General features: G+C 52.1%; 2 protein-coding genes and 1 long non-coding RNA gene across 3 annotated transcripts in view; all 3 read left to right on the top strand.

The window, feature by feature from the left end:
• MAN1C1 (mannosidase alpha class 1C member 1) overlaps window positions 1-5,754 on the top strand; it is a 68,741-nt gene extending 62,987 nt beyond the window's left edge. Inside the window, 4 exon segments of the mRNA XM_037381877.1 lie at window positions 371-432; window positions 435-545; window positions 1,443-1,557; window positions 2,229-5,754. Coding sequence (XP_037237774.1) covers window positions 371-432; window positions 435-545; window positions 1,443-1,557; window positions 2,229-2,254 — 314 coding nt within the window. The 3' untranslated portion in view covers window positions 2,255-5,754.
• Window positions 2,491-27,101, top strand: SELENON (selenoprotein N). The gene is made up of 15 exons (XM_037380073.1): window positions 2,491-2,495; window positions 2,983-3,379; window positions 4,360-4,461; window positions 10,915-11,064; window positions 15,999-16,116; window positions 16,929-17,059; window positions 17,555-17,767; window positions 18,611-18,735; window positions 19,486-19,623; window positions 21,274-21,355; window positions 22,351-22,539; window positions 23,629-23,734; window positions 24,592-24,704; window positions 25,407-25,508; window positions 26,690-27,101. Exons 1-15 carry the CDS (start codon window positions 2,491-2,493, stop codon window positions 26,858-26,860), a joined length of 2,142 nt encoding a protein of 713 aa, XP_037235970.1. The 3' UTR covers window positions 26,861-27,101.
• Window positions 11,223-14,674, top strand: LOC119144465. Its single transcript, XR_005103135.1, has 2 exons — window positions 11,223-12,954; window positions 14,207-14,674. It is a non-coding gene; the product is annotated as an uncharacterized LOC119144465 (long non-coding RNA).
• Window positions 27,102-27,569: the final 468 nt, after the last annotated feature.

Raw genomic sequence — 27,569 nt, 5'->3', positions numbered from 1 at the left:
GCTGGGACATGGGGGGAGATCTGTACCTGCCCTCTTCACGCTCGAACCTGGTCCGAGTCTGTGTTTTGTCAGTTGTATCCACCCTCAGAAACACTTTATCCTCACTCACCTGGATAGGACCCAGGCATACCACGGAGTGAGCAGCAGCTGGAGCGGCAGTGGGCACAGCCCATGCACTCTTGGGAGCTGCCCCGATTTTGACATCAGCTGTGAGATGGATCTGACACACAAGCATGACTGATACGCTCGTCCTGACCTCACGCAAGCCTTAGCTAAAGGTTGGCAGCCTGAGCAGCGTAAAAACACCCGGACAGTCTGGTTGCGTATTCTCCTCAGACTCATCACTGCGTGTGTGTGTGGTTTTGTCTAGATACCAAACTCGGCCCCGAAGCCTTTCGTTTTGATGCTGGAACGGAAAGCCATGGCGACCAGACTCAGCGAGCTGCTATTACATCCTACGTCCAGAAGTGGTGGAAAGCTACATGTACATGTGGCGGCTGACACACGATCCCAAGTACAGGCAGTGGGGCTGGGAGGTTGTGAAGGTACGGCTGGAAAATTTGCAGTAGTAACTCTTACAGGCTGCTTGGATGCTTACAAAAAATCTTGCCTTCGGTCAATAAAAAGAGCAGAAATTATTTAAATTGTGTCAGGACACAATCAGACACATTAGCAATGGGGCAGGAATCCACAAAATAGCTCGGTTTAGTGCGGCGTCTCTGTTGAGGCATGGTGAATGTTTTCTTCTCCCTATGCTAACAATCAATCAGTCCAATCAAAACAGTGTGTTTGTTTACGGAGAGGAGCGCTGCGACAGTGAAACCTGCTATTAATGTAACAGTCCTCTGCAAAAGGAGTCAACCTTCTATTTGAAGTATCTGGACTGCTCAGAAACCCACTGGGTCATAGTTTGGGACAGGGAAAACCAGCAACCTGCCTTTGCCCTTTGTCTTGTCTTCTGCCCACAAAGACCTCCCGCACAGGGAAGTCCCCCACCTCCTTCTAGCTCAGGCAATGATGTTTATTCTGGGCCATATTGTACACAGTTCATAGACATTTCTTTATACAGAGAATTTATATGTTGGCTGCTGCCCCACGTCCTAGTAGGGCCTGCATCTCAGTGGCAGAACTGTCATTTGGCTTGCTGCCACTGTAAAAGAGGCTCCACAAACGGCTACAGTTGCCACTTGAGAGGTTTTTGCTATTTGTGTAATGTCAGGGTCAATCAATCAACTAACTTAGGTGGTTACGTTTCTCTTGCTGTTTCATTCGAACCAGCTTTATTCCAGAGTCTGGAGTGATCACCACACCTTCAGTGAAAGACAGCGGCTACTACACACCTGGAATTTGATTTGTAAAGCTGACTTGTAATGCAACTGATGATGATTAATGAGTTACTCCATGCTACAGCGTGTTACTGAGATTTCTTTTCCTTTTTTCAGGCCCTGGAAAAACATTGTAGAGTAGAAGCTGGTTTTTCTGGCATCCGAGACGTTTACATCACATCCCCAACCCATGACAACATGCAACAGAGTTTTTTCCTCGCAGAGACTCTGAAGTAAGTCTGGTATCATAGAGGCCTTTCAGAGTAGCAGAATTTTTGAAGCATCAGCACTCTGGTCTGCTTAATAAGTCACTAATAATAAGGGGAAAGTCTTATCCTCTGTGGCAAAAGCTGGGCAAGGGTATGGGTGCTGCAAAGCTTTAGTAGTTTCCTCCTGTAGAACCACTGCTGTCATTGGCACTCTGGAGGTTTCTGCTGATGTGCTGGATTTAAAGCCTGTTCCTGTGATGTAGAGCTGCTCTAAGTGGGAGGCTCTGACTGCTAAGCTCCCTTGAATTTAGCTCTGATGGTTTAAGAGAGAGCCAGCTCCTCTGCCAGGTTAATGTCCTGCATGCAGAGGAGGTGTGACTACAGCCTGAATTTGGTGCCCCTTGGTGCAGGTCTGCCTTTGCTGGTAGCGTGAGCTAGTGTTTGTGGTGTGGCTGAGCGCAGATGCCCACCCCGTTTTGCCACCTTTGCGCCAGGGGGGATAGTTTCCAGCGGGAGAGTGAGGCAGGGAGTCGGGAAATGTGTCACCGCAAACCGTGGCAGCTGAGGGCAATGGCAGCTCCCATCGCAGTCCTGCTGACGACGCTTGCTTGTGCAGGCTCGGAGTCCCACCTGGGTTTCCTTTAATTTCCCTTTGTGTCCATTTTCTCCCTGCCCGCCCTTGCCCTGTGGCTCCAGTACCTCTATCTTCTGTTCTGTTGAGATGACGTGCTGTCCCTGGACGACTGGGTGTTCAACACAGAGGCTCACCCCTGCCAATCAACCACACGAACTTTAAAGCAAGTGTGCAGTAGTGAGGCCATGGCCAGCACCCTGCTTCTGCAGCGTCGGCGGGTTACTGCATTTCCTTTCCATTAAAGGAATTCGCGTTGTTCCTAAAATGGTATTTTGGGGCACTAGTCCAATTCCGGACAGTATTATATTGGGAAGATGAAACCATGACGTAAGCACCTTCTTTTCCTCTGTGAGGAGCTCTATTAGCCTGATAATGAGATGTTTATTCTGGGCCATATTGTACACAGTTCATAGACATTCCTTTATACAGAGAATTTATATGAAATCCACTGACTTTGCTTTATAGTGGCCAAAGGACTGGAAGTTTGCCATAAAATAGACTTCACACACACACACACACACACACATCCTCCTTTCATTTTTCTGTTTCATTTTTGCCTTTTATATACTCTTGGATTTATCACCTTTCTAATTAACAGTTTTCAGCATACTGTGCTTTTGAAGTGGTAGGCTTTCTAGGCTCCTTGGGAAGGACAGGATGGGAGAACGAGGAACGGCAGTTGCCCTTTTTGTGAGAGAGCATCTAGAGTGTGTGGAGCTCTCCTGGGGATGGATGAGGAGCTGACTGAGAGCTTATGGGTTAGGATTAAATAGAGAGCAGGTAAAGGTGACATTATAGCGGGTGTCTGCTATAGGCCACCCCACCAGGAAGAGCGAGAGGATCAGGTCCTCTACAGACAGAGGCGGGCAACCTCAGGTTTGAATTCACAGGCCCTGGTCCTCACGGCGGAATTCAGCCACCCCACCATCTGCAATGACATAAGCAATCCAGGAGGTTCCTTGAGTGGATGGATGATAAATTCCTCCTCCACAGAGGAGCCAACAAAGGGAGGTGCTGTGCTGGACCTCATCGTACTCACCACCAAGCTGGGGCTCGTTGGGCATGTGAAGATCCAAGGCAGCTCTGGCTGCGGTGACCATGAGATGGTGGAGTTCGGGATCCTGAGGGCAGGAAGGAGGATGGAAAGCAAGCTCACAATCCCGGACTTCAGGAGAGCAGACTGTGGCCTCTTCAGAGATCTGCTTGGAAGAGTCCGGTGGGGTAAGACCCTGGAGGGAAGAGGTGCCTGAGAAAGCCAGTTAGTATTCAAGAATCGTGTCCTCCAAGCTCAAGAGAGTTCCGTTCCAATGAGCAGGAAGTTGGGCAAAAATGCCAGGAAGCCTGTGTGGATGAAGAGAGAACTTCTAGCTGAACTCAGACACTAAAAGGAAGCATACAGAGGGTGTAAGCCAGGACGGGAAACCTGGGAGGGCTATGGAAAGGTTGTCTGAGCATCCAGGGCTGACATTAGGAAAGCTAAAGCCCAAGCAGAATGGAATTCAGCCAGGAGTGTCAAAGATGACAGGAAGAGCTTCTATAAGAACATAGGTGACAAAAGGAGAACTGGGAAAATGTGGCCCCACTTCTCAACAAGACAGGGAAGCTGGTTACACAGGACATGGAAGAGGCTGAATACCAATGTTGCCTTTGCCTCAGTCTTTACTAGCAAAACTGGCCTTGGGGAACCCCGGGTTCCACAGACCAGGGGGAAAGGTGGGAGTAAGGGAGGTGTGCCCTCGGTGGAAGAGGATCAGGTCAGGGATACTGAGCAACCGGGCCTTGAAGTGATGCACCCACAGGTGCTGGGGGAGCTGGCACGTGTCATTGCAAGGCCAGTCTCAATATCTTTGATCGATCGTGATGACTGGGAAAAGTGCCTGAAGACGGAGTAAAGCAAATGTCACTCCTGTCTTCAAGAAGGGCAGGAAGGAGGGGCACAGGGAGCTATGGAGCTCTGGGCTCATCAGCCTCACCTCAGTCCCTGGGAAGGTGATGGAGCAGCTAATCCTGGAACCGTTTCAGTTGCACAAACGACAAACAATTCTTCATGAGCAGCCAGCATGGCTTCACCCCAGGGATGTGGTTGGCCAACTTGATAACTTCTACAGTAGATGACTGGCCTTGTAGGTGAGGGGAGAACAGCAGATATTGTTCTCAGATCTGATACTGATCTTGTATACTCCCCTTGTAGGTGGGGGGAGATCAGCAGATACTGAACTTCAGGATGGCCTTTGACGCTGTCCAAAGGATCATCATAAACCAGCTGTCGGTCGATGGCTGGATGAGCAGTGAGGTGGGTTGAAAACTGGCTGAATGGTTGGGCACAGAGGTGGTGATCAGTGGCGTGAAGTCTAGTTAGAAGCCAGTAAAACTAGCAGAGCACCCCAGGGGTCAGTACTGGATCCAGCCTCGTTTAAATCTTCATTCATGATCTAGATGATGGAGCAGAGCATACCCTCGATGTTTGCTGATGACACAAAACCAGGAGGGGGCTGATATGCCCGAGGCTCATGCTGCCGGCCAGAGGGAGCTCGACGGGCTGGAGAAGCGGGTTGGTAAGAACGTAACGAAGTTCAGTAAGCAGAAGTGCCCACTCCTGCACCTGGGTGGGAACAGCCCCGTGCACCAGTGTATGCTGGGGCACCTGCTGGGAGCCAGCGTGGCAGAAAAGGTGTCCTGTGGACACCAAACTGACCATGAGCCAGCGATGAGACCTTGCTGCAAAGAAGGCCAACGGTCTCCTGGGCTGCCTTAGACAAAGTATTGCCAACAGGGTGAGGGACGGGATCCTTCTCCTCTGCTCAGCACTGGTGAGGCCACACCTGGAGTGCTGTGTCCAGTTCTGGGCTCCTCGGTAGAGAAGGGACACCGGGGAGAGTCCAGCAAGGGCGGTGAAGATCCTTAGGGGACTGGAACATCTCTCCTATGAGGAAGGGCTGAGAGAACTGGGACTGCTTAGCCCAGAGGAGAGAAGGCTCCAAGGGGATCTTATTCGTGTCTATAAATACCTGAAGGGTGGGTGCAAAGAGCCGGGCTCTCTCCAGTGGTGCCCAGTGCCAGGACCAGAGGCGGTAGGCACACTGAAACACGGGAGGGTCCCTCTGAACACGAGCGAACACTTTGTGACCGGGAGGGTGACGGAGCACTGGCACAGGTTGCCCACGGAGGCTGTGAAGTCTCCATCCTTGGAGATACTCAAAAGCCACCTGGACGTGGTCCTGGGCAGCTGGGTCTGGGTGGCCCTGCTTGAGCAGGGGGGTTGGGCCAGAAGTCCCTGCCAGCCTCAACCATTCTGCGACTCTGTGATTCTGTAGTGTCAAAACTGTAGCTGAATCAAAACCTGTCTGCAAAATTCTTGATCCTAATGTATTTTTATATACTTTTCCTGTGCTCTTAAAACACATTTACCACACATCACATCTCATTTAACTTTCCTTTATCATTTTTGTGTTTTTCTACTTTTATTTGGAACTAAATGTTATGAGTCACTTGTAATAATTTCACTGCTGTAATAGTCAAATCTGTGAAACAGAATAAAAGTCTTGTAAAATAAAAAGCATGTTTGGGTTGATCCTCTTTAAAGCCATCTGTCAAAGACCTGTTACATCATCCTTGAAATAACTAGGTGACAATACTGGTTGATTTCAAGAATATTTCACAATAGATGTTGATTTTCAGAGTAATCTAGCCAGTGTATGGACAGCAATTCCCATCTGCACCAGCTCTCTTAAATTGCTTGTTCACCATCTGATATGGGTTAGCGGGAGTTCTACTAAATGTCTTTATTTTTCTAGCGAAAAATAAATAGTCCCCAGACAAGTTTGCTTTTCAGTATACATTGTTTCTGGAATGAACAGAAGAAAAAGAAGGGAAAAAGATGGAAGCTAGAATCTTCCGTTTATCTGGCCACTGAACTAGTGGATCCTCTGTGACTCAAAGTAGATGATAACACAGAGATGTTCACACACCGCTGCTGTTCGGAGCCGGGCAGCCGTGAGGACGGCTTAACGGGCTGGATCGGAGATCCGCATCCTTTCTCCCGCAGCCTTTCCTCTGGTACAGCAAAGCTGCCTGGCCCTTGGTGTGGAACCTTTTTTGTGCGTTCTTGTGACATTCTCTTGATACTTGGTTCATTCAGCAACTTGGGAAGATAAAGGTGCTTTGAGCAAAGTCATGAAAACAAAAATGTTTCTGAATTCGTGCCTTTGTAATTCCCCAAGAGAAATAAGGTTGTCAGATGGGGACTTAGCATTATCCCAGGGATAAAGATACTGGTGGTGAGCTTGGCCTGGAGGAACGGTTATTGGTAAATAAACATCTTCAGAGTGAGTTGTGTTATCTGAGAGATTTGGTTACTGGGAAGCTGGTTTATCTCAGAGGATTTTTATAACGGATTAAGGGAATTCCATAAATAAAAATGTCCTGCTCTTGGAGTAACTCAAAACACTGTCCGGCAAAATTTAAACCCACAAAATAAATAGCATGATTCTAGTTTCCTTTAGACGGAGATCCTTGGTGTTACATTAAAGCCCCGCTCTTGTTTTCTTTTCCACACAAGCGAGCAGGAGCGGTATTTGTCAAGTCACGTGCACTTCTAGAGGAGAGCTCCCTGCTTTCCTGCAGATCAATGGCTGCATCACAAATAGGGAGGGTTTTTAGCGGCCCAGCCTGCCCGACGATGTAAAGCTCACTGGTGTTTGCTTACCCAGGCACTGGAATGCAGCTTGGCACCAGCCACAACAAAAGCTTTTTCTTGCAGGTGGCAATGCCTGCCAATTCCTACAATTCTGCAAATAACTTCTGCCCCTGCTCACAGATACCCACAGTTAAATCCCTGAGGCCAGTGGATTAATCACAAGCATCAGGTTAAGCGTGCATGTGTTCAGCAGGAGAAGAGGTTTATTCCAAGGATCAGCTTTGTTCCAAGGCCTGGCCCTGATCCACGACCGGGATTTTTCTGTCCTACAGCAGTGCAGGTAACAGAAGCGCTTGCCCTGCTGGTGTCTTGAAACACTTCTGCTTTTTCCTTGCTCCTCTGCAGGCCCTGAGTCGTGGCTGGATGCTCTTGTTCCACAAGCCCTCCTCCCTGCGAGCCTTGCGTGCCGATCCAGCTCCGGGATTTCACCTCTCTTACTTGCACCCACCCTGTATGCTTCACACTGGGTGGGGGTGGCAGGACCCTTGTCCATCCCGGTGGGAACCCCTCTGTTTTCAGACTTTGCGTAGATAAATGGGGTGTTACGTTGAACCAGAGGTTTGGTTTTAAATACCTAATGGAAAGAATCTGGGAAGATGTGTGTGTTTGGGCTGCTTTCCTGCCTTTCAGTCTCAGGCATGTGAGATACCGGGGGGAATTCTGTTGTTAATTTATGGTGGGGTTTTTTTCTACCTTTGAGCCACCTTACTGGGAAATGCGATCGGCCTCGGTTATTTCCCATCTCCCCTGTTACACTCAAGTTCAGAAGCCGTGATTATCATGTTAATTTTCACCATCAGAACATGTGGCCCTAATTTATGTCAGAAGGAATTTCCTGTAAATGAAGTTCTGATAAAAGGAAGTTGCATTAGTGGTAGAGATGAAAACTCATCGCTTACCCCTTGTAGAATGGCCAGCTGTTGTTGCCTGGCTGTACAAGGAGGTGAGACAAAACTACCCAGAAAACAAATGCATCTTTTTGTAACCCACACTTCATTTTTACAGCGTTATTAAATTCCCTTGGAAGGCTTTCAGCAGAATTGGTTATTGAATTCAAAAGCCTGGCAGTCATGGTATTTTTCCACATACATTTTGATCTGATCTATTTATCTGATTGTTTCAGACGTGATGCATCAAGCGCTGGCTCCCAGTGCTGGCGGTTTCAAAGTTCCAGCAGTTACTTCTGGTCACGTTCGAGTCTTTGGCTTTATTCCCTGTGGAGCCTTAAACAGGTATCGTGCTGTAATTAGGAATCCTCTCAATAAACCACCCCAGCATTGTAAATGCTTTCGTTTGGTGAGAGCCAGCGAGCATCGGGAGCGTGGGTGACCCACCAGGCTGGATTGCTTCCTGCTGGAAAGGGAGGGCCAAGGGGGAGTTCGGAACGCAAGCTCCCGGGAACTGGGGGCACGTTGGCTCTCGCTCTGCAACCAAATGATCTGCTTTGGAATGTCTGAAATCAAACTTCATTTCACCCCGCAGCCTTTGCTGGCCATTCTTTTTCCGGGATGAACTGTATGTTTTCTTCCCTGGCTGTGGAGCTTTGTCACAGCACATCCCCGGAGCAGGATGCCAGCCCCTTCTCTGCAGTAAACGCCTCTCTGGTTTTCTTGTCCCCTTCGAAAAGCCCCGTGTGAAACCAGACTTGGATATTCCTGGTTCCTTACTGTTTTCCAGAGGATTGTTTTTGGGCCTCAGTCTGGTCAGGACTCGCTTCCTCAGCAGGGGTGGGGGTGTCTGTTTTCCAGGTGCTTTCTCCATTTGTGCATGGAGCTCAGATTTTAACGCCGCCTTCCATCACGCCACGCTCGCTCTGACCGTGAAAGTGGCCAGGGTTTCAGGCTGTGGGAGTGGGGCCACCCGCTCGTACAAAGACAGCGTTTCTCTGCTCTCGCAACGCGCAGCCCTGGAATGTGGAGTTACTGCGTGTACTCCAACATATGGAAAATACATCCCTCCACTGCAAAAAAGGTCACTCCCAAGTTTTTCAGCCCTGTTACCAATTTCTCACTAGTTTTCTTATTTTCAGTTGGACTTTCTCCCTGCTGGCAAAGGGGAAATCTGGGGTAGTATTTTGTGCTGGGTGATTTTTTTTGGTGGAAAGCTTCCTTGTTCTTTCTGTCAGAAGAATTTCCTTTGATACAGGTGTGCCTGGATGGGCCACACAGCAGATGTCTGGATATTTAAAATTCTTCCTGAATGCTGTAATCTGTAATCTCAAGAACTAGCAGTGCAGAGCCCGGAGTTACTAGTGTTGTTCTCTTTTGAGGAGGATTCGTTCCCACCAAATGCCCTGCATTATTTCACCTTTTGTCTTCCATTCTTTTTCCTATCGAATAATTCGTCTGTTTGTCATCGTTATATGGTTGCTGACGACACTGGAAATGGTTCAGATGTAAAACGAGCCCCTCTGCTGCTTGTCTAAATGGTATCATCTCGGCTCTGCCAGCCACCCTGTTAGGGCTCCTTCTCCATCTAAGTGTCTGCAGGCTTTGTCATCTCCTATCACCTCTTGCTCTTGCTGGTTTCGCAGCCACCCAGGTACATTTATCCTGTTTCAAAGCTATCTCATCCTGTTACATTGTGTGCTCTGAAGGTACTTGCTGGGTTACGTGAGCTAAGCAACAGCTCTCTCCACACCTCACTGCCCAACCTAATGAGTCTGGGAAGTTTTAAAGCACATCTGCTTAAAAGTGCTTGAGCGCTTAACTCATTCATACCTGTCTCTGCTCCCAGGCATTATTTCAGTGCTCTGTTAATTCCGTTCCTCCCATCTCCTCCCCGTGGCCCAAGCACTGTTTCTGTGATGGATGGGGGTGTTGAGAGCGAAGAGCAGCGGCAGTTCCATGAGTGTTTTCTTCTATGGCAGCGCTGCAGAAGGAACCTTCTCCTTCCCTCCCTTGGCCGTGCCCGTAACAACACTGCTCTGAGTCACAAGTAACCTAGCGTTCGTCCTGGTGCTGGGCTCCCCAGTCTGGGCCGCTGTGTTGGTCGAGCTTGCACCATCGGTGCAAGAGGGACATCAAGGGCTGTGTGGGGGTCTGGGCAGAGTGCGGTGCCCGAGTCCCGAGGAAGGCTGTGCCTCCTCCTCACGGCTGATGGAAACTCCACACGCTCCGGGCTGCTGGGCGCAGGATCCCCGGCCTCGTCCCCCGGCCTTGATGCAGCTGCCACCGCTCTCTTAATGGCTTGGCCATGCTCTCCTCGTCTCCAGCTAAAACGCTCTTTAAACCTAAAACAAAAATGATTAGGCAGGCTTAGGAAACAGCAAAAGCTTCAAAGGATTAAATGCTAACGCTTCCTGCTACCCTTGGAGAGATCAAACGTTCTGTGCTGTTAGCCCTGCAGCAGCAGCAAACGGCACTAAATCTTCCCCAGCAATCAGGGGATTTCGGTGGCGGAGCAAGATTGCATGTAACGAGGAGCAGGAGACTGATTTATGAGGAAAGATTAAAATTACTAAATATATATCTCTTGGCCAAGCCAGTGCGAAAGAGCAACGTGACAACCACCGTGCGCGGCAGAACCTGAAGGGCACAAAGAACGCGGGGGAGGTGGGGGTGTCGTCAGGGATGGCAGGAATGACTGAAAATGTGGGATGAGGGTAGCAAGGACAGAAAGTTTGGGACGAGGCGGTGGGATGATGAGGCGGTGGCGGGAGGCGGGGGCTGGGTGATGCTGCAGGTCAGCCCCATGGCTGCTCCCCCCCCCCCCCCGTTGCCACCCTGCAGCCCCCCGGGGCACCCACTGCTTCCATTATCGGGGGAGGGGGGTGGGGGTGTGTGTGTGTGTGTAAAAAATACCCGTTTTGTCGCGCTGGACCCGAGGGGCAGAGCGGGAGCGGCTCGCTGGGGGCCGTGCTGCACTCAGGCCCGCGGTGGGAGCCCGGGGGACGCCCCCACACACACCCCGAGAGTTTAAAGCAAACCCAGCGCGATGCCGGGGCGACCCCTCCGCCAGAGGCCCCGCGGCCGCTGTTCGGCCCCGGGGCGGTCCCGGCCTCCCCCGGCCCCCCCGCGCCGGGCGCTGCCCGCCTGACGCCTCCCCCGGCCGGCGCGGCCATGGCGGCGCGGCGGCGGCGCTGAGCGGCCATGGCGGGTCCCGGCGCGGCCCCCCCCGCGCCTGGCGCTGGCCCTCGCCGCTCTGGCAGCGCTGGTCGCCGTCAAGTACTACCGGGACGCGGAGGCGGCGCGGCAGCAGGTAGCGGGGGGGCGCGGGGGCGCGGGGCCGGGCCGCGCTGCCCTCACGGCGGGGAGGAGGCGGCGGGAAATGGCGGGCGGTGGCGCCGCCGCGGGGCTCGGCGCGGGGGGCGGCCGGGGGCTGAGGGGGCGGCGGGGCTGGCCGAGGCCGCCGCCGGGCTGAGAAGGGCACCAGGCGCTGGTGGCCGCCGGGGCTGAGGTGGCCGCCGGGGCTGAGGTGGCCGCTGGGGCTGAGGTGGCCACCCCCAGCTTGAGAAGGACACCAGGCACCGGTAGCCATCGGGGTTGAGGTGGCCGCCGGGGTTGTGGTGGCCAGGCTGAGGTGACCACCAGGCAGCAGTGGCCGTGGCGGTTCAGGTGGCCACCCCAGAGCTAAGGAGGGCACCAGGCGCTGGTAGCTAGCAGGGCTGGGGTGGCTACCGGGGTTAAGGTGGCCCTGGCCAGGCTGAAGTTAGCACCAGGCAGCAGTGGCTGTGGCAGTTGAGGTGGCCACCCCTGAACTAAGGAGGCACCAGGTACTGGTGGCCACCAGGGTTGAGGTGCCCAGGCTGAGGTGACCGCCAGGCAGCAGTGGCCATGGCGGTTGGGGTGGCCACCCCCAAGCTAAGGAAGGCACCAGGCCTTGGTAGCTAGTGGGGTTGAGGTGGCTACCGAGGTTCAGGTGGGCTGAGGTTAGCAGCAGGCAGCAGTAGCCATGGGGGTTGAGGTGGCTACCAGGGTTGAGGTGACTGCCTGGCATAGGTGGCCACCAGACACCGCTAAGGAGGGCGCCAGGCATTGGTAGCCACCAGGGCTGAGGTGGCACTGGGGTTGAGGTGGCCATGGCCAAGCTGAGGTTAGCACCAGGCAGCAGCGGCCATTGGGGTTGAGGTGAGTGCTTGGCATCAGTGGCCACCAGAGTTGGGGTGGCCACCGGGACTAAGGTGGCTGTGACCAGGCTGAAGTGACCACCAGGCATTGGTGGCCCCAGGGGCTGAGGAGGCCACTGGGGTTGAAGTGACTGCCAGGCATGAGTGGCCACTGGGACTGAGGTGACCATGGGGACTGAAATACTGCTGCTGGGCCGAGGTGACTGCCATGCATCAGTGGCTCCTGGGTTGAGGTGGCCATCACCAGACTGAGGTGGCCACGGGGCCTTGGTGGCTGCAGTCTTCAGGTGGCTGCCAGGGCAGAGGTGGCCGCCGTCAGGCTGTGAAGCCATGGCAGCCACTGCTCAGCTGTGAGGACAAACAGGTCTCAGCAGCTGCGGACCCTGAGGTGGCCACGACCGAAATGTGGTGACCATTGAGCCACACCAGTGGCTATGGGCTTGAGGTGGCCATGGCCAGGCTGAGGTTTTACAGAGCTGTGGTGGGGCCACTGGGCTTGAGGTGGCCACAGGGATAGTGGTGGCCACACCAGGCTGAAACAACCAGGGAGCCGTGGCAACCACCAGGCACCAGCAGTAGCCACGCCTGTGGGGCTAGCTGCCCCTGCCAGAAGAACGAGGAGTGGGAGCGCCAGCCCCCAGCCCCGCTCTTGGCGTGACGCCTGGTGCCTCCGCTTGACGCGGCCTCTGGAGGTCTTTCCTTCCTGCTTTATTCCCTGGAAAAAAGACCCAAAACTCCGATGTTTGGGGGGGGTTATCCCACTACAAGTGCAGGCCTGGTGTGCCCTGCCTGCGGAGGCAGCAGAAGAACGGACGTGAGCAGAAAAATGAGAAGGGTTTTTTTTTTAGGGTTTTTGTGGTGGTGGTGGTGGTTTTTTTTCAAATTAGGCTGGTTGACATTGTTTTGGACTGTAATCCGTATAATTGGGATGGCTGCTGCATGCTTTGGAGTAAGGCTGCCGTGTGAACGATCGTACTCCCTTGGCTCTTCGCTGCGGCGTGCATCCTTGAACATCTACAAAGGTTCGCAGGGAGGAGCAGGCTTCATGTTCTTGGTATTTCCGTAGTGAAAAGAAAAATATTTTTTAAGGATGCCTCTTTTCTTTGGCTCTTCTTGCATTGCAAAAAGGGGAAAATGCCTCAAATCAGTTAATCAGAAGAATTTTTCTGACAGGGGAAGGCAGGGTGAGGGCGGTCCTTCAGAGGCTGGCCGGGAGGACCCCAGCCCTGCCACATCTTCTGGAGGTTTTGTTTTTTCTAGGACAGGCAGTGGCTTGGTACTGCTGGAGAGGAGAACAAAATGTGAACAGCCCCAGGTTTTTATTTTTCCTTCCTCTTGCTTAAAACATATGTCTTGTCTCTTTCTATGGAAATGTTTGTTTAGCTAAACAACCCACAGGCAGGTGGGAGAAGAAAACTCTTTGTCAAAACCACAACTCTCTACAAAAAGGCTGAGAACTCTCCGTCTTACTCCTCTGCCACAAACAGGGAAACTTTTTATTTCTTGCAATCCTGGATTAGAAAGAAAAAAAGGAATAAACCACAAGCTCTGCAGAGCTTTCTTTAATGTGCATGTTACCGGAAAGCAAAAGGCCAAGCCCTGACATCTCTCTCCCCTTTTAAACATCGTTTTTGTCATCCCTTTTGGCAGCAGGACTGCGTGCTCTGTGGAGGTCCTTGTCCCTCCGTGGCTGGGGTCCTGTCTCTGGCTGGGTGGGTGCTCCCGGGGGTCCCAGCACAGGTGAGGCTGCGGAGGGCTTGGTGCGATGTCGCCGCAGAGCTGCCGTGCTTCTGGAGTGTAGAAATGAACGTTTCCGAAGGGAAGGATCTGTCTCACAGGGCTGCGCAGATCCGATGCGCTGCCCGGAGCGTGCTGCTGCCGGAGCCGTGGCTGCTGTACATGCACGTACGGTGCCTGACCGCAAACCTACCTAGCACTGGCCGGTTGCAGTTGTAGGAATAATTACCTGCTGGTTTTGCAGCTGACGGGTTTTTATTGCTTAACCTCTGTGAAGGGGCAGGCTGAGGGGACGGCAGCCTGCTTCCAGTTCATCTGCAGATTGATTTTTGGATGCTGCCGTCCAGCGCCAGGCACCTCCGTTCCCCACTGTCTTAGATGCAGTCAGTTTTTCTTCTGTACGTGTGGGGTGTAAATGGTTTTCTTTCTGCCTTCGGCCCTGTTAAGTAAATGTTTATGACTTTTTCCTAATACTCCAGCAGCAGGCAGTCTCACCAACTAAAAACTCTGTTGCTCATTTGCCTCCTGTCCCTTGAGGTCTGTGTCTGTGAAGTGTAAAAAGAAAGAAATTCATCAGCGGGGAATTGCTGTGGAGAGGACTAGGAAATGGACCGTCCCTTCAAAGCTCAGTACGCATCCAGGACAGCCTCCTCTGCGGAGGAAGAAGCCACCGTGCGCTCCCTGCACGCTTCCCAGCGCCACGAGCCGGCTCCCAGACAGTGAGCGATCGCGCAGGCCCGTGCGAGGTTAATGCATTACATGCCGTGCACAGGCAAGAGCGAGAGCCCAGAGGGTGCTGAAGCCTGGCCCAAGGCTTACGTGCCATGACCTGGCTGCCAGCAAAGAGGGCAGTTGCTCAGGAAAATGTTGTTATCTGTTTACCAGGGCCAAGGATGTGCATCGCCATCCCTTTGTGGAACAAAGACACCGTTTTGGCCCCAGGAATGTGGACAGTCCAGAGCGGATTGTCCCTGCGCATAAATAAAAAACCATCTTGTTCCTTCATTCCTTTTTTTTCAGCTCTGTAGTTCCTGCACGCTCCCCTCCTCACCTTCCCTCAGCCATGTCTGCAGCCACATCTCTGGTTTTTATTCCAGGGTCTTTATTTCTGTCTGTCTCAGTCCTGAAACTACCCTGGAAGGCTCTTAAGTGCTTTTGTTGCTGCAGTTGACGGGAGCAAAGCCTTCCAGGCTGCATTAGTGCTGCTTCAGGCTGGCAGGCAACAGATGGAAAATAAACTAGTTCAGGAGCTCTGGGGATGGTAGTGGTGCTGCAGGCAATAGAGAATAAACACGGTTAAAGAGCAGAATACAGAGTATTTATCCGTGCAGCTTTAGGCTTTTACAGGGGTGGCGGGGGAAGCTGCCGCAAGTGATGGGTCACAGGGGATGTGCTGCAGGCTGGCTGGCACTGCTGTGGCTTGTCTGACTTGCTGTATGTCTCTCTCTTATGTCTCTCTCTTCCTCTCACACCGACGCGGAGCTCTCTTGTTCTGCCTGCGAGTTGTCCCTTTCCCCTCAGTGCTGAGTGCTGTGGGGTGGAAGTGACTAGAAGCATCTGGAGCCTTTCTGGGGCTGCTCGGAGGAAGACATTGCGTTTCAGTAGAGTTTTCCACTGGATGATCTCTTTGTGGGCTTTGCAGAGGGAGAAGCTGAGGCACAGGGTGGCTGGGATCTTGCAGAAGTTTCTAGAGAGGTCCGTGGGATTTGTGGCTCCCCGGTGTATGGCCGAATGAGCAGGCAGCACTCCCTGCGGAGCAAGGGGCCGAAATGCTCCGTCCAGCCCTAGGGCTGGAGACTTGGAGGGGAGCTGGACTAGAGCAGGGCAGTTGTGTGCAGTAATGCTGGTGTGGATCTCGGCACCGGTGTAAGTTAAGTTGTTTTCTGCAGAGTTACAAGGGCTCAGTTCATTTCCTTTGTGGTTTTGTAATGTAGATAGTCATGTATTTGACTGCCTTTGTTTCACTGGCATCAGTTAATTACAGAAATCACAAACTCCAGGTGCTCTGATTATCTGCTGGTTTAGGACTAACTATCTGGAAAAAGTTGGAAATTTTTCTGACAGAAGACTTTGAGGCTGACTCTGAGCAAATGATTCAGTTTGAATCACTCAGCCAGATGTAGTTTTAATATGCTCATGCCAACAGTTCCTGGACACCGATCCCTATTGTAAATAGCACAAAATCCTGCCAAGGGGTGTTAATCTTTCGATTTGATGGCTGTTTGTGTGCTGGAGAGAATGCAAATCAGCTCTAGAGCTCAGAGGGGCCAGAGTGAATTTCTGCAAGAGGTCGGAATGAAATCTCACTTGCCTCTTTTTCCCAAACCAGGAGCTGGCACTGAAGTCTTTGGGAAATGAGGGGCTGTTTCTCTTTTCTTCTCTGGACACAAACAATGATCTGTACCTCAGTCCAGAAGAGTTCAAGCCGATAGCTGAGAAGCTGACAGGTTGGTATCCGTCTGCCTTGCAGAGCTCTCTGCACAGACCCAGCGAAAGCCAAAGATAATGCACTCAGCAGCTTTTATTTGTGTCTTTTTTTTTTTTTTTTTCCTGGGTGCTGTTTTGGGTCTTACATGAAGAGAGGCTGCTAAGCTTTACATGTTTTTGAAAAGGCTTAAGCACTAACATCACTTCCACGAAGTAGAGTTTTTACAAGGTGGAAGATCCCGTTGCTGGCCTAGCAAAGTACATAAGTGACTTTGTCTGGAGCTTAAAGGGGATTTGGGATGGGTGAATGCAACAAATACAGCTCAGCCCAGGCTGGGCCAAAACTATTAGTAAGTTGCAGCGTTCCATTCATACGTTCCTCCAGCTGTAGCAGCCTCTCTCAGACAGCAATTGTGTGAGATCATGTTTGGAGACTGCATCAGCGTGTAGCAAACGTCTCTTGGTGGTGCCAAGCAGGGAGAAGTGTGGTGATAATAATTTACAGGAGAGCTTACAGTACAGTCGAAATACAGACAGTCGTTTGCTGGTGCTGTGGTGAATTGGCTAAAGCAGGGGTTCGGATCCCTCCTGGGTGAAATGGGACGGCTTGACTGAGCTGTGGGTTTGAGAGAGTCTAAAAGGAGGTAAAAGGAGGGCTCCCCTTCGACTCCTGCAGCTGAAGCAAGTCTCTGGGGTGGGGCTGAGAGCAGAGGGACAGCTGGGAAACTCCCAGTGCTCCTGGATTTGCCAGGATAAATGTGTAATCACTTCATAATTGCTTAAAAGGGGAGGGAGGGGAAGCAGCTGCTTAAACGCCTGTCCCTTTGTCTAGGGGTTGCTCCCATCTCAGATTTTGAAGAGGAGGAGATGCCTGATCCAGGCGGGGAGACGTTGTCCCTTGTGGCTAAATTCCAGCCTCTGGTCATGGAAACAATGACGAAGAGCAAAGATGGTTTCTTGGGAGTAGGTATCACACGGGATGTGTATGGCCAGAACTTGTGGTATAAGCACGTCCGATGGGCTGGTAACACCACCAGGAATAAGTGCTGGCGCATTGGGAGGGGGAGATGGTCTTGCTCAAGCCCGTGGGGTTTGCTCTGCCGAGTGAGCTCACCGCTTTCTACAGCGTTGCGTTGTTTTCAGCGCACTCAGCAGCGCTGTGCCCCAATTAATGCGCCCTTCTGGGGAAGCGTGAAGCAGACGTTAGAGGTGGCTCTCCTGGAGCTAAGTCCGAAAGCGGTGCTGTTACGTGGCGTGTTCCCTTCTCTCCCATTTCCTATCACTCACATAACTGAAACTTGACAGAACTGTTTGTTTGGTGGTGGTTGGGGTGGTAGGAAGAATTTGAAACATGATTATTTTTCTTTTCCCCCCTTCTCCAAAGCCTACTTACATCCACGAGCACTACTGTGCATGTGAAGAGTACATCTAGGCTCTGACAGTGTCTTTTGTTCACAGATTTCTCACGTTGCTCTCTCTGGGCTGAGGAACTGGACTGCCCCAGCAACCCCTATGAGCGTGATGCTTGCCAAGCAGTTTAAAGCATTTCTTCCTCCAAAGAATAAACTGGATCTTGGGGACCCATGGTGGATAATTCCTAGTGAATTGAACATCTTCACTGGGTATCTTTCCAATAACAGATTTTACCCTCCACCTCCCAAGGGCAAAGAGGTGAGATATGAAACTCAACTTCTATATACCTGAGAGGTGGTTTGTATAAATGTTCTGCCTTATGGCTCAGATGAATCACAGGAATCCCTAGAGGGACAAGGCTATTGCATTGTGTCTCCCCAGACTTTCTAAGGGAGCAAAAAGGCTGCAGCGTGCAGCCAGAAGCCTACACTGGAGGTAAAACAGAGCAAGCAAAAGCTCTGGGTGTCTGTCAGAGCCAGGTGAGGCTGACTTGAGTAACTGCACCTTGCTTTGTTTCAGCGTTTGGGTTTTGAAGTGAGTCTCTCCCAGCCAGGGAGGGGAGGGGGTTGTTGGGGAAGCGGTTGTCTGAAGCGCTGCTGCGGGGTGTTTCGTTGCACCCCTAACACGGGTGAGCGTTCCATTGACGAGTGAGACAACGTGCATACCCAGTTTGTAAAGCCAGGCCTGTACGTGGTGCTGCCCTGGGGTGCCGGGGTTGTGTCAGTGATCACACAGCTGATCTGCCTTCACAGCCTGGTGTGTTTATCGATTGCGTACCCACTCTTTCAAAGTCTGAAGTAGTATTGATGGAGGCAGCCTTGTAGATCAGTTTACCACACTCAGGCATTCAACTGACTGGTATGATGGAAAGTTGCAAACAACGGGAATAGGATAAAAAGCCTAGAAGAAGGATTTATTTTTAAAAACAACCTCTCTTGGGTTTATCTCCTTGTTTTGTAATTAGGTAGATCTCTGAGCTAATTTTTAAGTCACAGCGGTTCCCTTGCCTTCCTGATCTGGTAGGGAGTTCCTTTGGAGCTGCAGCTGACCTGCAGTGGACGAACGGTTCTCATTTTTGCTCTCTTACAATCCTTTCTCTAGATCATAATCCACAGGCTTTTGAGCATGTTCCACCCGCGCCCCTTCGTAAAAACCCGCTTTGCTCCCCAGGGAGCTGTGGCCTGCATCCAAGCCATCAGCACCTTCTACTACACCATAGCATTCAGGTAAGGCCTGGGTCCGGGGTGTTAGAGGAGGGTTTGGGGGCACTTCTGGATTTGTTCCATATCTCAGGGGGGTGGGGAAGGCTGCTGTGAGCCCCTGGCAGAGTGCGCATGGCACTGCTTGTGCAGGCGTTTTGCCGAGCAAGACCAGATGTGCCCTGGCTGCAAGGGAAGCAGTACAGCTGGAGGCAGAGGGTGGTTCGCAGCCAGCTCTTGCCTGTGTGTGATGCTTTGCTGACACCCGAAGAGGACACCTGTGCTCCCAGTGTCACTGAGTCCCTGGTGAGGCAGGGACTGTCGCCCAGATGCAGGACAGCCAGCCGTTCTCCAGCACCCTTGGTTTGGAGTGATCCCTGGCTGAAAGAGGAGAGTCTAATTAGCAAGAAATTAGATTTTGGTTAATTGGGGGGTGGAGTGCCTTTTCAAAGGGGAAGAGTCTGGGGAATTGTTCTCTTGTTTTACTGGGAGTGTTACACACAGCTTTTATTTGCCTGATCAAGCTGGAAGGGAGGCTGAAGGGGTCTTAGCCTAAAAGGCATCGATACTGGAGATGATCCTGACCCAGGGGATCTGTTCCAGTCTTTTACTCTCTTCATTGTGTGACATGAAAAGCTTTTTAAACTGAACCTCTCTGCCCTGATTTAGCTTCATAATTTCTGGTGCCTGGAGATGACTTTTCCCTGCTGTCATCTGCAGTGCACGATCCATTCTCTCCTCCTGGCACTGCAGCTGATGGTTCCTTTCTCGTTTTAGGATCCACGCTGAGTTCCAGCTGAACGAGCCACCAGACTTCCCCTTCTGGTTTTCCCCAGGCCAGTTCACAGGTCACATCATCCTCTCCAAGGATTCTTCCCATGTCCGAGAGTTCAAGCTCTTTGTCCCTAACAACAGGTACAGCTGTTTCTCTCTCTTCCTGGGTGCTGAACAGACTTGAGGATTGTTATAAATGTGGCCCCCTGGAACCCAGGGTCTCTGGGATCCTGTCCTGTTCAGGAGTGGGGGCTGCATGTGGCTGGTGGGCTCTTTTCAAATGAAGCCATGAGTACAGTGACAGCCCTGTCCCTTGCGGTCTGTGGGCATCCTGGCCCGTGCAGGGAAGGCAGATCTGCAGCCTGAGCTTTGGCCAGGCTAGTTCTACTGTTTGCTTGTCTGTTTGCCCCACGCATCCTTCTTTGTCAGCGGTCACCGTGGTCATCGTGTCCTCACTTGTCTAGCTACATTTGCTCCCTAAACTGATTCTGATGCAATTTTTCAGGAATAGCTTTGTTTGTCAACAGGTCTGGGGGGCATCTGGCTTGGAAGAGGCAGGGAAGGACAAGAGCAGAGGAAGGACAGGGGAGGAGCAGGGCAGAGGTTTCTGGGGACATGGAGCATGGGCTTGGGGACAGTTATCCTTGCACAACCTGGCTGCAACTGGCACGTGCTTCAGCTGAGTGTCCAAGCCTGAGCTGTCCTGTGCCAAACCCCTTCAGAGGGAGGTACCTGCGGGCACGTGGGAAGACACACAGGGATGGGGAATTTAAGTTGTCCTGGTACCCTGGAGCCAGGCAGCAGCCTCTTTGCTAGCAGCACTGCTGCCAGCACCGTTCTGCTCGAGCTGTCCCAGCAGTCCCTGGCCAGGCAGGGACTCTTGCAGTTGTCAGATACCTGTTGCAAGCTGCAGAAGGTTCCTTGGGTGTCTGTGATGGATGAGCTCATGCTTTTCAGCCAAGTGCCTGGAAAATCTGAGTGAATTGAGCTCTGCAGTTGCCTGTAAAACTGGCAACTGCATCTCTGCTAGTCGCTGAGGATCTCTGACCCATTTCAGGGCCTGATTCACTCACCAGTAACTGTCCCTGGGTACCTGGAGGATGGGGAGGGATGGGCAGGGTGGAGAGCAGCCCTTGGCAATCCCAGTGCCTGGCTTAAAGCACTGAAGTTCTGCAAAGCCTGATGCTTTTGCTTCAACATATTTTTCACTTGGTGTTTCACAGGTTAAGGTTTTGTGTGCATAGCTTCGCACTAGCTCATTCCTGCTCTCTGGCAAGCAGCTGGAAGCATTTCAGGGGAAAGAAGCTTCAAATCTCTTTGCCCATGACGGCTGGAGTGAAAATTCTATTATAAGATTACCCTGGCGACTCAATCCCTATGGCTCTGTCAGCACATTTGTTACAGCAAGCAGACACTTACGGCTCTGCCAGCAACTCCTTACAAAAGCCTTTGGCTTCCAAAAAAATGCTTTTAAAAGTTCAGCAGGATCAGAATGTGCAAGTGCTGAGAGGGAAGGGGGAGCAAAGATACCTCTGTCTTCCGTATTTCAGCAGTGCTCAAAGGTGTGAGCGCACTTGCCTGGAGCGTTGAGTGGGTGCCTGGGCCCTGATCCAGCAGGGATCTAGTGTTGCTGGTCTTGTGCAGGGAACATGGTGATCTCCAAGGAGCCAGAGGCTCTGGGCTTCAGTGCTGACCCTGCAAGAGGAGCACTGGGTGTTCTTGTTTGTTTGGGGTGTCCCGTACACAGTTTTAGCCTTGGGTAACTCTGAACATACTGGGTTTGCCTTGCAGGTCTCTGAACGTGGATATGGAGTGGCTGTATGGAGCGAGTGAAAGCAGCAACATGGAAGTGGACATCGGTTACCTGCCTCAGGTGTGTAGTCACCCTCCATCCTCCATATGTGTGCAGCAGCTCAGCAGGGGTTTATGCTGCCATGGCCCTGAGCTCTATAACCTCAGTTATCCCCGTTCTTTAGAGCTTTGTCTTGAACACTTCAATATAACAATATAATCATATAATCTCTGTTGATCTGCATATGTCCTCTGCAGCTGTGTGGCTCCCTAGTGCCAGTTCTTGTGACATTTTTTCTCCCCTCTGTGTAGGTTGAATCCTAAGCTCCTGGAATCATGTGACTTTTTCCATTTTTAAAAATTTGCCTGTCAGGCAGGGCAGGGGAGATTAGGAGCTGAACCCAGGCCCTGAGCCCAGAGGGTGTATGAACAACAGTGTTTCTGAATTTAGAAACTGCGTGAGGTTATTACTCCTCTTATTTTGTGGTAATCCCAGCTCTTGGGATAGGAAACATAAGTCAGGATTTTGAATGCTTGAATTTAACACTCCCATTTTCTCTTAAACTAGATCCATCTTTCTTTTTAATTGCCAAAAGTCGGGAAAAAAGATCTACAAAATAATTTCAGATGTACCAGAACGCCGAACTACGGGGACGCTCCTGAACGCCTTTCCCTGTTGCACCCTCTCGTGGCTAGCTGCGGGCTGCGTCAGGGCTGCGCTGCTGGCCTGAGCTAGAGCTTCAAACCAGCCCTGCAGGTCCCAGTGGTTTTAAGGATCTGGTGTCCCAGAGCCAAAAGTTGCCACTGGGAAGGTGGGAACACAGCCAACAAGTCTGATGTGTTTCCAGTCTAGTGAGCACAGTCAGATAATAACTGCAGGAAATGAAGGTGCTGTCCTGGCGTTCCCCAATAAAACACAGCTGCAACTGGTGAAGCGCAGCTCCAGGAGACAGTAGATCAAGCTGTATCTTCATTAGAAGCTGCACAGTCTTATTTTGCATCTTTATCCTGTCCTGGAGTACAGAAAAAGCAGGAGTGGGATGTCTGCAATGTCCAACTCAGCCTGTTCTCCCACAGATGGAGCTGGAATCAACAGGACCTTCAATCCCCTCTGTGATCCATGACGAGAACGGAAATGTGATTGACAGCAGGGATCCCTCAGGGGAGCCCATTCAGTTTGTGTTTGAAGAGATAACCTGGCAGCAGGAAATCCCCTGGGAAGAGGCAGCCCAGAAGCTGGAAGTGGCCATGTATCCATTTAAGAAGGTGAGGGAGGGACCGGGCTCTTCCTTGGCACATTTATTTAGGGCAGGTCATCTTCACTGAGATGTCCAGTCACCCCGAGGACCAGCAGAAAGCAGAGGCTGCCACCTGATCGGCATTCAGAACAGCGTGAGCGGCTCCCAGCTCAGCGCGTGCCTCCCAGGCACTGCGTGTGTGGCTTGATGGTCTCCAGGTTCCAGCTGAGGGAGTACAGCATCTCTGAAGGGCCATTTGGGGTCACGCAGCAGCACGGGCAGGAAGCCTAGATGTCATGTGTCCCAGGCTTGCATTGTAAATGTCGGCTCATCCTTCCTTCCTCTTATCAGTAGCTGCCGATGCAATTTCTGAGTGAGGCAGGTAATCGCGCTGCTTACAAATGGTTTTCCTCTGGCATTACTTTTGCAACATTCAGCTACCTTTGGACCAAGCTTTCCTTATCAGCAGAAAACACACAATCTGCCGGTGCCTCTGCATCCTGCAGCGAGACACAAACTTATAGCACTGGGTGACCCAAACTATTTAACATGCCAGTAGCCTGTGGAGCAGATGGCTACTGCCTGTCACTGCTTCCTTGGCTGAGGGGACACGTTTCAATGGCTGCCTCCTTGTGCCTGAGCTTACGAATGTCCCTTTGAGCTGCCAAGATGTTAATAAAGTTCCCTTCATTTGAATGAGTGGAATGATCTCTGGCAGTGAGAGACCCCGCACGGGTTTTAGGCTGTTTCAGTGAGGTTTTGTAATAAATATCTCAAGGCCAGGTTTCCCAGGCTGCTGGGGTGTGTTTGCAGACAGCCTGCCTGCAGTTGTGCACATGCTTTCTGCAGTGTGTAAAGATGGGGCTCTGCAGGTGCTGGTAACAGCCCATGTGCTGTGAAGAGCTTGCTACAGTCTCACCAGGAGATGAAGTTGTCCCTGGGGAGACCACTGCAGTTGTCATTTGCTTTAATCCTGCAGATTAAACTCTGTTCTCCTCTAGGTTAAACTCTGTGTGCATCACCTGTGGGATGTGGCGGGTCCGGTTCCCTCAGACCCTGCTCGTATTTGCAATGGGCTGTTCTGTGTCTGTTTTTCAAGCTGTCCCTCTGCCTGCAGGTCTCCTATCTTCCCTTCACACAAGCCTTTGAGAGAGCAAAAGCAGAAAAGAAGCTGGTGCACTCCATCCTGCTGTGGGGCGCCCTGGACGACCAGTCCTGCTGAGGTGAGGACACTCCCAGCATGGCTGGAGGAACGATGTGCCTCGTTCAGGCTCTGCCAAGAGCTGGAGGTCAGGGAGCTGGTCACGAGCCAGCGGTGAATGTTGTGTTACTTGTTTTGGCACCAAAGATGCTGAATAGAAAAGGGCTGGAAGTGGGGAATCACTGATCAGAGCTCAGGTTCCCAGTGGCAGGATCAGATCTATCCGAGACAAGCCTTAGACCAACTTGCTAATTCAAATGCCTTCACGGAGGTGCAGGTGTGGGTCTGCTCTTTCTCCTTTCTCTTCCCTCTCAGCCTGCTTGGGTAGTAGAGGCAGCACCTGCAGGGTGAAAGAGACAATGCTCTCTGCTTTGTCCCTGACACCTGCACAGGAGAAGCCAGAGCCAGATGCGGGCTCAGGTTTCCCCTGATGTGTAGCTGTTCCACCCCCCTTGCCTAAAAACTTGCATGTACATCGGGCAGGAGCGATGGGTGTGAGAGGGCAGGTGTCTGCAGTCCTGTCTGCCCTTAAAACTGCGGCATGGGTGGGCTCTGCTCAGCACAAACAGCAAGAGGCACTCGGGGTGGGTCTGCAGGGCCTGATCCTTCCCTAAATGCACCGCACATCAGCCTCCATGCCAATCTGGTCCTGCTCCTTCTGTTGCCTCGCAAGCGGCTGGGGTCTGCTCTGCCAGCAGCACACAGAGGGAATGGTAAGCTGGGGAGAACTGCCAAAGAAGGAGAAAAAAGACAATGGCCAGGCTGGGGGGAGTCTGAGCCAGCTGCCGCAGCACCGAGAACGGTGGCATCGCTGTGGCATCAAACATAGCAACAGCCAGCTCAGGAAACACAGCAAACCGCTGCCTGCCTCTCTTCCAGGTTCAGGGCGAACTCTCCGGGAGACGGTCCTGGAAAGTTCGCCCATCCTCGCTCTGCTGAACGAGAGCTTCATTAGCAGCTGGTCACTGGTGAAGGAGCTGGAAGAGCTGCAGGTGAGTGCTGCAGCCGCAGCTGCTGCCTTTGCATTCGGGGCTGGTGAACAGAGACAGTGCTAGGCATGGGGGTGCCAGCAGGAGGGGGGAGCTCACACCCGTGCCAGTGGGGGATTTCGGTTCCAGGCACCCCGTGTCCTAGTGATTGCAGGGGCTAAGCAAACGCCAGATGGAAGCAGGCTAAGAAAATGGCACGATGACCCTCTTCGCTCTGTCACGTTGACAGTTTTAAAAGCTAAACCAGATGCTTCGCTGCGAGATAGCTCTGCCCAAGGCCGTTTGTGCCATCAGCAGGCTGACCTCTCTGTAACCCAGGGAGCAACCAAATACTCTCTGAACTCCGAGTCTCCTGATGGCACCTGTCCCTACGTAGGAGCCTGCCTCTGGGGTCAGTCACAGAGCCAGAGGCTCTGGGAAAAGGGATCAGACTGTTGGTGTGCCTGGGAACTGCCAGTCATGGGGTGATTTTATTGTTTGGGGGAAAAAATCTAGAGCTGAAAAGTGAGAGGGAGCCTGACTGAAAGAGAATAGTAAAGGGAATAGTAAAGCAGATTGTGAGAGTGCAACCAGTGGTGGGAATGGTGGGAACCATGCTGCAGAGCAGCTCTTTGGTCCCTCCCTTCCTCCTGTGTTCAGTGCACTCCTGCATTGTTCTGCTAGTTTTGGTGTGTGCAAACATGTTTCTTTGGGGTCTCCTGACAGACCAACAGAGAGAATGAGTTCTACAGCAAGCTGGCTGACCTGCATCTGGAGAAATACAACTTCCCCGTGGAGATGATCATCTGCCTCCCCAACGGCACGGTGGTACGTTTGTTGCCCCTACAGCTGGGCTTGGCTCTTCCCATGGGAATGCGTTCTCTTCATGGTCATCTGCAGGCCCTGAAGGGAGTGTCTGCCCCCCCAGCCCTTTCCTGGCTCCTCCGGCCTTTGTGGGGCCTCACAGTGCCATGCTCTCAGGGATGCTGTGGTAGGCAGACAGCAGCTCTACCAGGAAATCTGAAATAAATGTGTTTTTATTCAGAGACAGAACAGCAGCGGCTCTGGGTGGGTGTGGGAGACAATCAGACCTGAAGGGAACATCTGCCTGCAATTCCCCGTTGTCCCTGAGTCAGTGACCTTTGGGAAGTGGCTGTAGCTTTTTTCCTGCACCCATGGTGCCTCGTGCTCACACTTTGGAGAAAATCTCCTTGTCAGCACCTTCTAGCACATTTATCTTTCTCCTGATTCCCTGAGTTTGTCACAGCAGATCAGCTATTGACAAGTCCACACGCTTCGGCTCTGCCGTGCTCCCCAGCAGCCCCCCCACCTTGGATTTGAAGGACGACACCATTCCCGACACCTGACAGTGCAGCGCTCTGCTGCATGTCAGCGCCTGGGCGCTCTGTAGTGGAGGATCCTGCCAGGGCTAATCTGACTGTGGCCCACACTTGCCAGATACTGGCTAGTACCACAGGCAGTGGCTCCCTTGCTGGCTGTGTCGTGGCTCCCCTCCAGAGAGGCTGTGCCCTCAGCTCAGCCTGCGGGGTTGCTGTGGTCAGTGGCCACGTGTCCCCCTTCCCCCCCCCGCCCCTGCATGGGGCAGCGGGAAGCGTGGTGGCGTTTGGGTGCAGGGGCTGGTTGTGCAGCTCTGCTGGGCTGGGGGTGCCCCCCTGGCGCTCAGCGTGGTCGGGTTGCCGTCTCCCCAGCCCTCGCGCAGAGCTGGCCTTTACAGCTTCGTGATTGTTCCCAAATCGCCTTTATCTTCTTCTTAACCTGAGTGAGGGGTCGGCACTCCTGGGGGAAGAAACCGACCGCTGTCTTTCACACATCTTTCTCAGAGTGTAAAGTGCAAACCTGAATCCTGAATGCTGAATCAGCTTTTGCAAAGTGTTAAAGATTCTTTAACAATTATTACAGTCTTGTTACCTGTGTCCTGGCTAGAGGCCAGGGCAGTGGATGGGGAATTGTTCTGGCCCTTAAATCTCCTCGTCTGTTTTCTTTCCTAGATTCACCATATCAATGCCAACTACTTCCTGGACATTACTTCTATGAAGCCTGAAGATGTTGAAAGTAGCATCTTTAGTTTCTCAACTAATTTTGAAGACCCTTCAACTGCAACTTACCTCCAGTTCCTGAAGGAAGGACTGCAGAGAGCAAAACCATACCTGCAGACCTAAAAACAAAGGCACCTGAATGCCCCACAGAGATGGCCAAAGACTTCAGAGATCTATTTTGATTACAGCAATTCCTCATCTTCATGCCAGATGTTGATGTTACGATGCAGACAGTCCCAGGACTGGGGCTTTGCTCTGGATGTTGGTTGCAAGTGATACCAGTGTACACAACCTGCCCTTCTGACTTCAGGCACATTTTTACAGGAGTGAAAATACTTGAATCTATAAACATTCCTGGTGCGTACGCCTTGGTTTGCCGCTCAGCCTCATGTTTTTCCAGCTCCTGTTCAGACTCTGTGGCCAAACTCATGTAACAGCTATGCCGAGCGTCACTCAGAAACCCCTGATCTCAAGGACTGGACTGTGTCGAATCACGGAGAACAGCATTGCCATTACGACCAAACACTCGTGGTGAGCGCCTGTGCCCTGTGGGTGAAGGCGCAGAATCCAGCACCGGTGGGAAGCTCCCTCCTGGTAGCCGGTGTCCTCCCCCACACCACCTCGGTGTCCTCCTCCACCTGGGGGCTTGGATACCAGCTCTTCACAACTGTTAGCGACAGCAGTGGCAGCCAGCGCGCAATGGGACTGTAGCTGGTAACACGTAGGGATGAGCGGAGGAGGTTCGGAGTGGAGGCTTGGGCTCTGGCGTGGCTCAGGCTGTGTGAGGCGGTGCGAGAGCCTGCTCACTCACTCAGGTTTCTGCATCTGAGGG

This window comes from Falco rusticolus, chromosome 3 (genome assembly GCF_015220075.1).
Source record: "Falco rusticolus isolate bFalRus1 chromosome 3, bFalRus1.pri, whole genome shotgun sequence".
NCBI classification, from domain to species: domain Eukaryota; kingdom Metazoa; phylum Chordata; class Aves; order Falconiformes; family Falconidae; genus Falco; species Falco rusticolus.
This window is presented reverse-complemented; position numbering and strand designations above follow the sequence as displayed.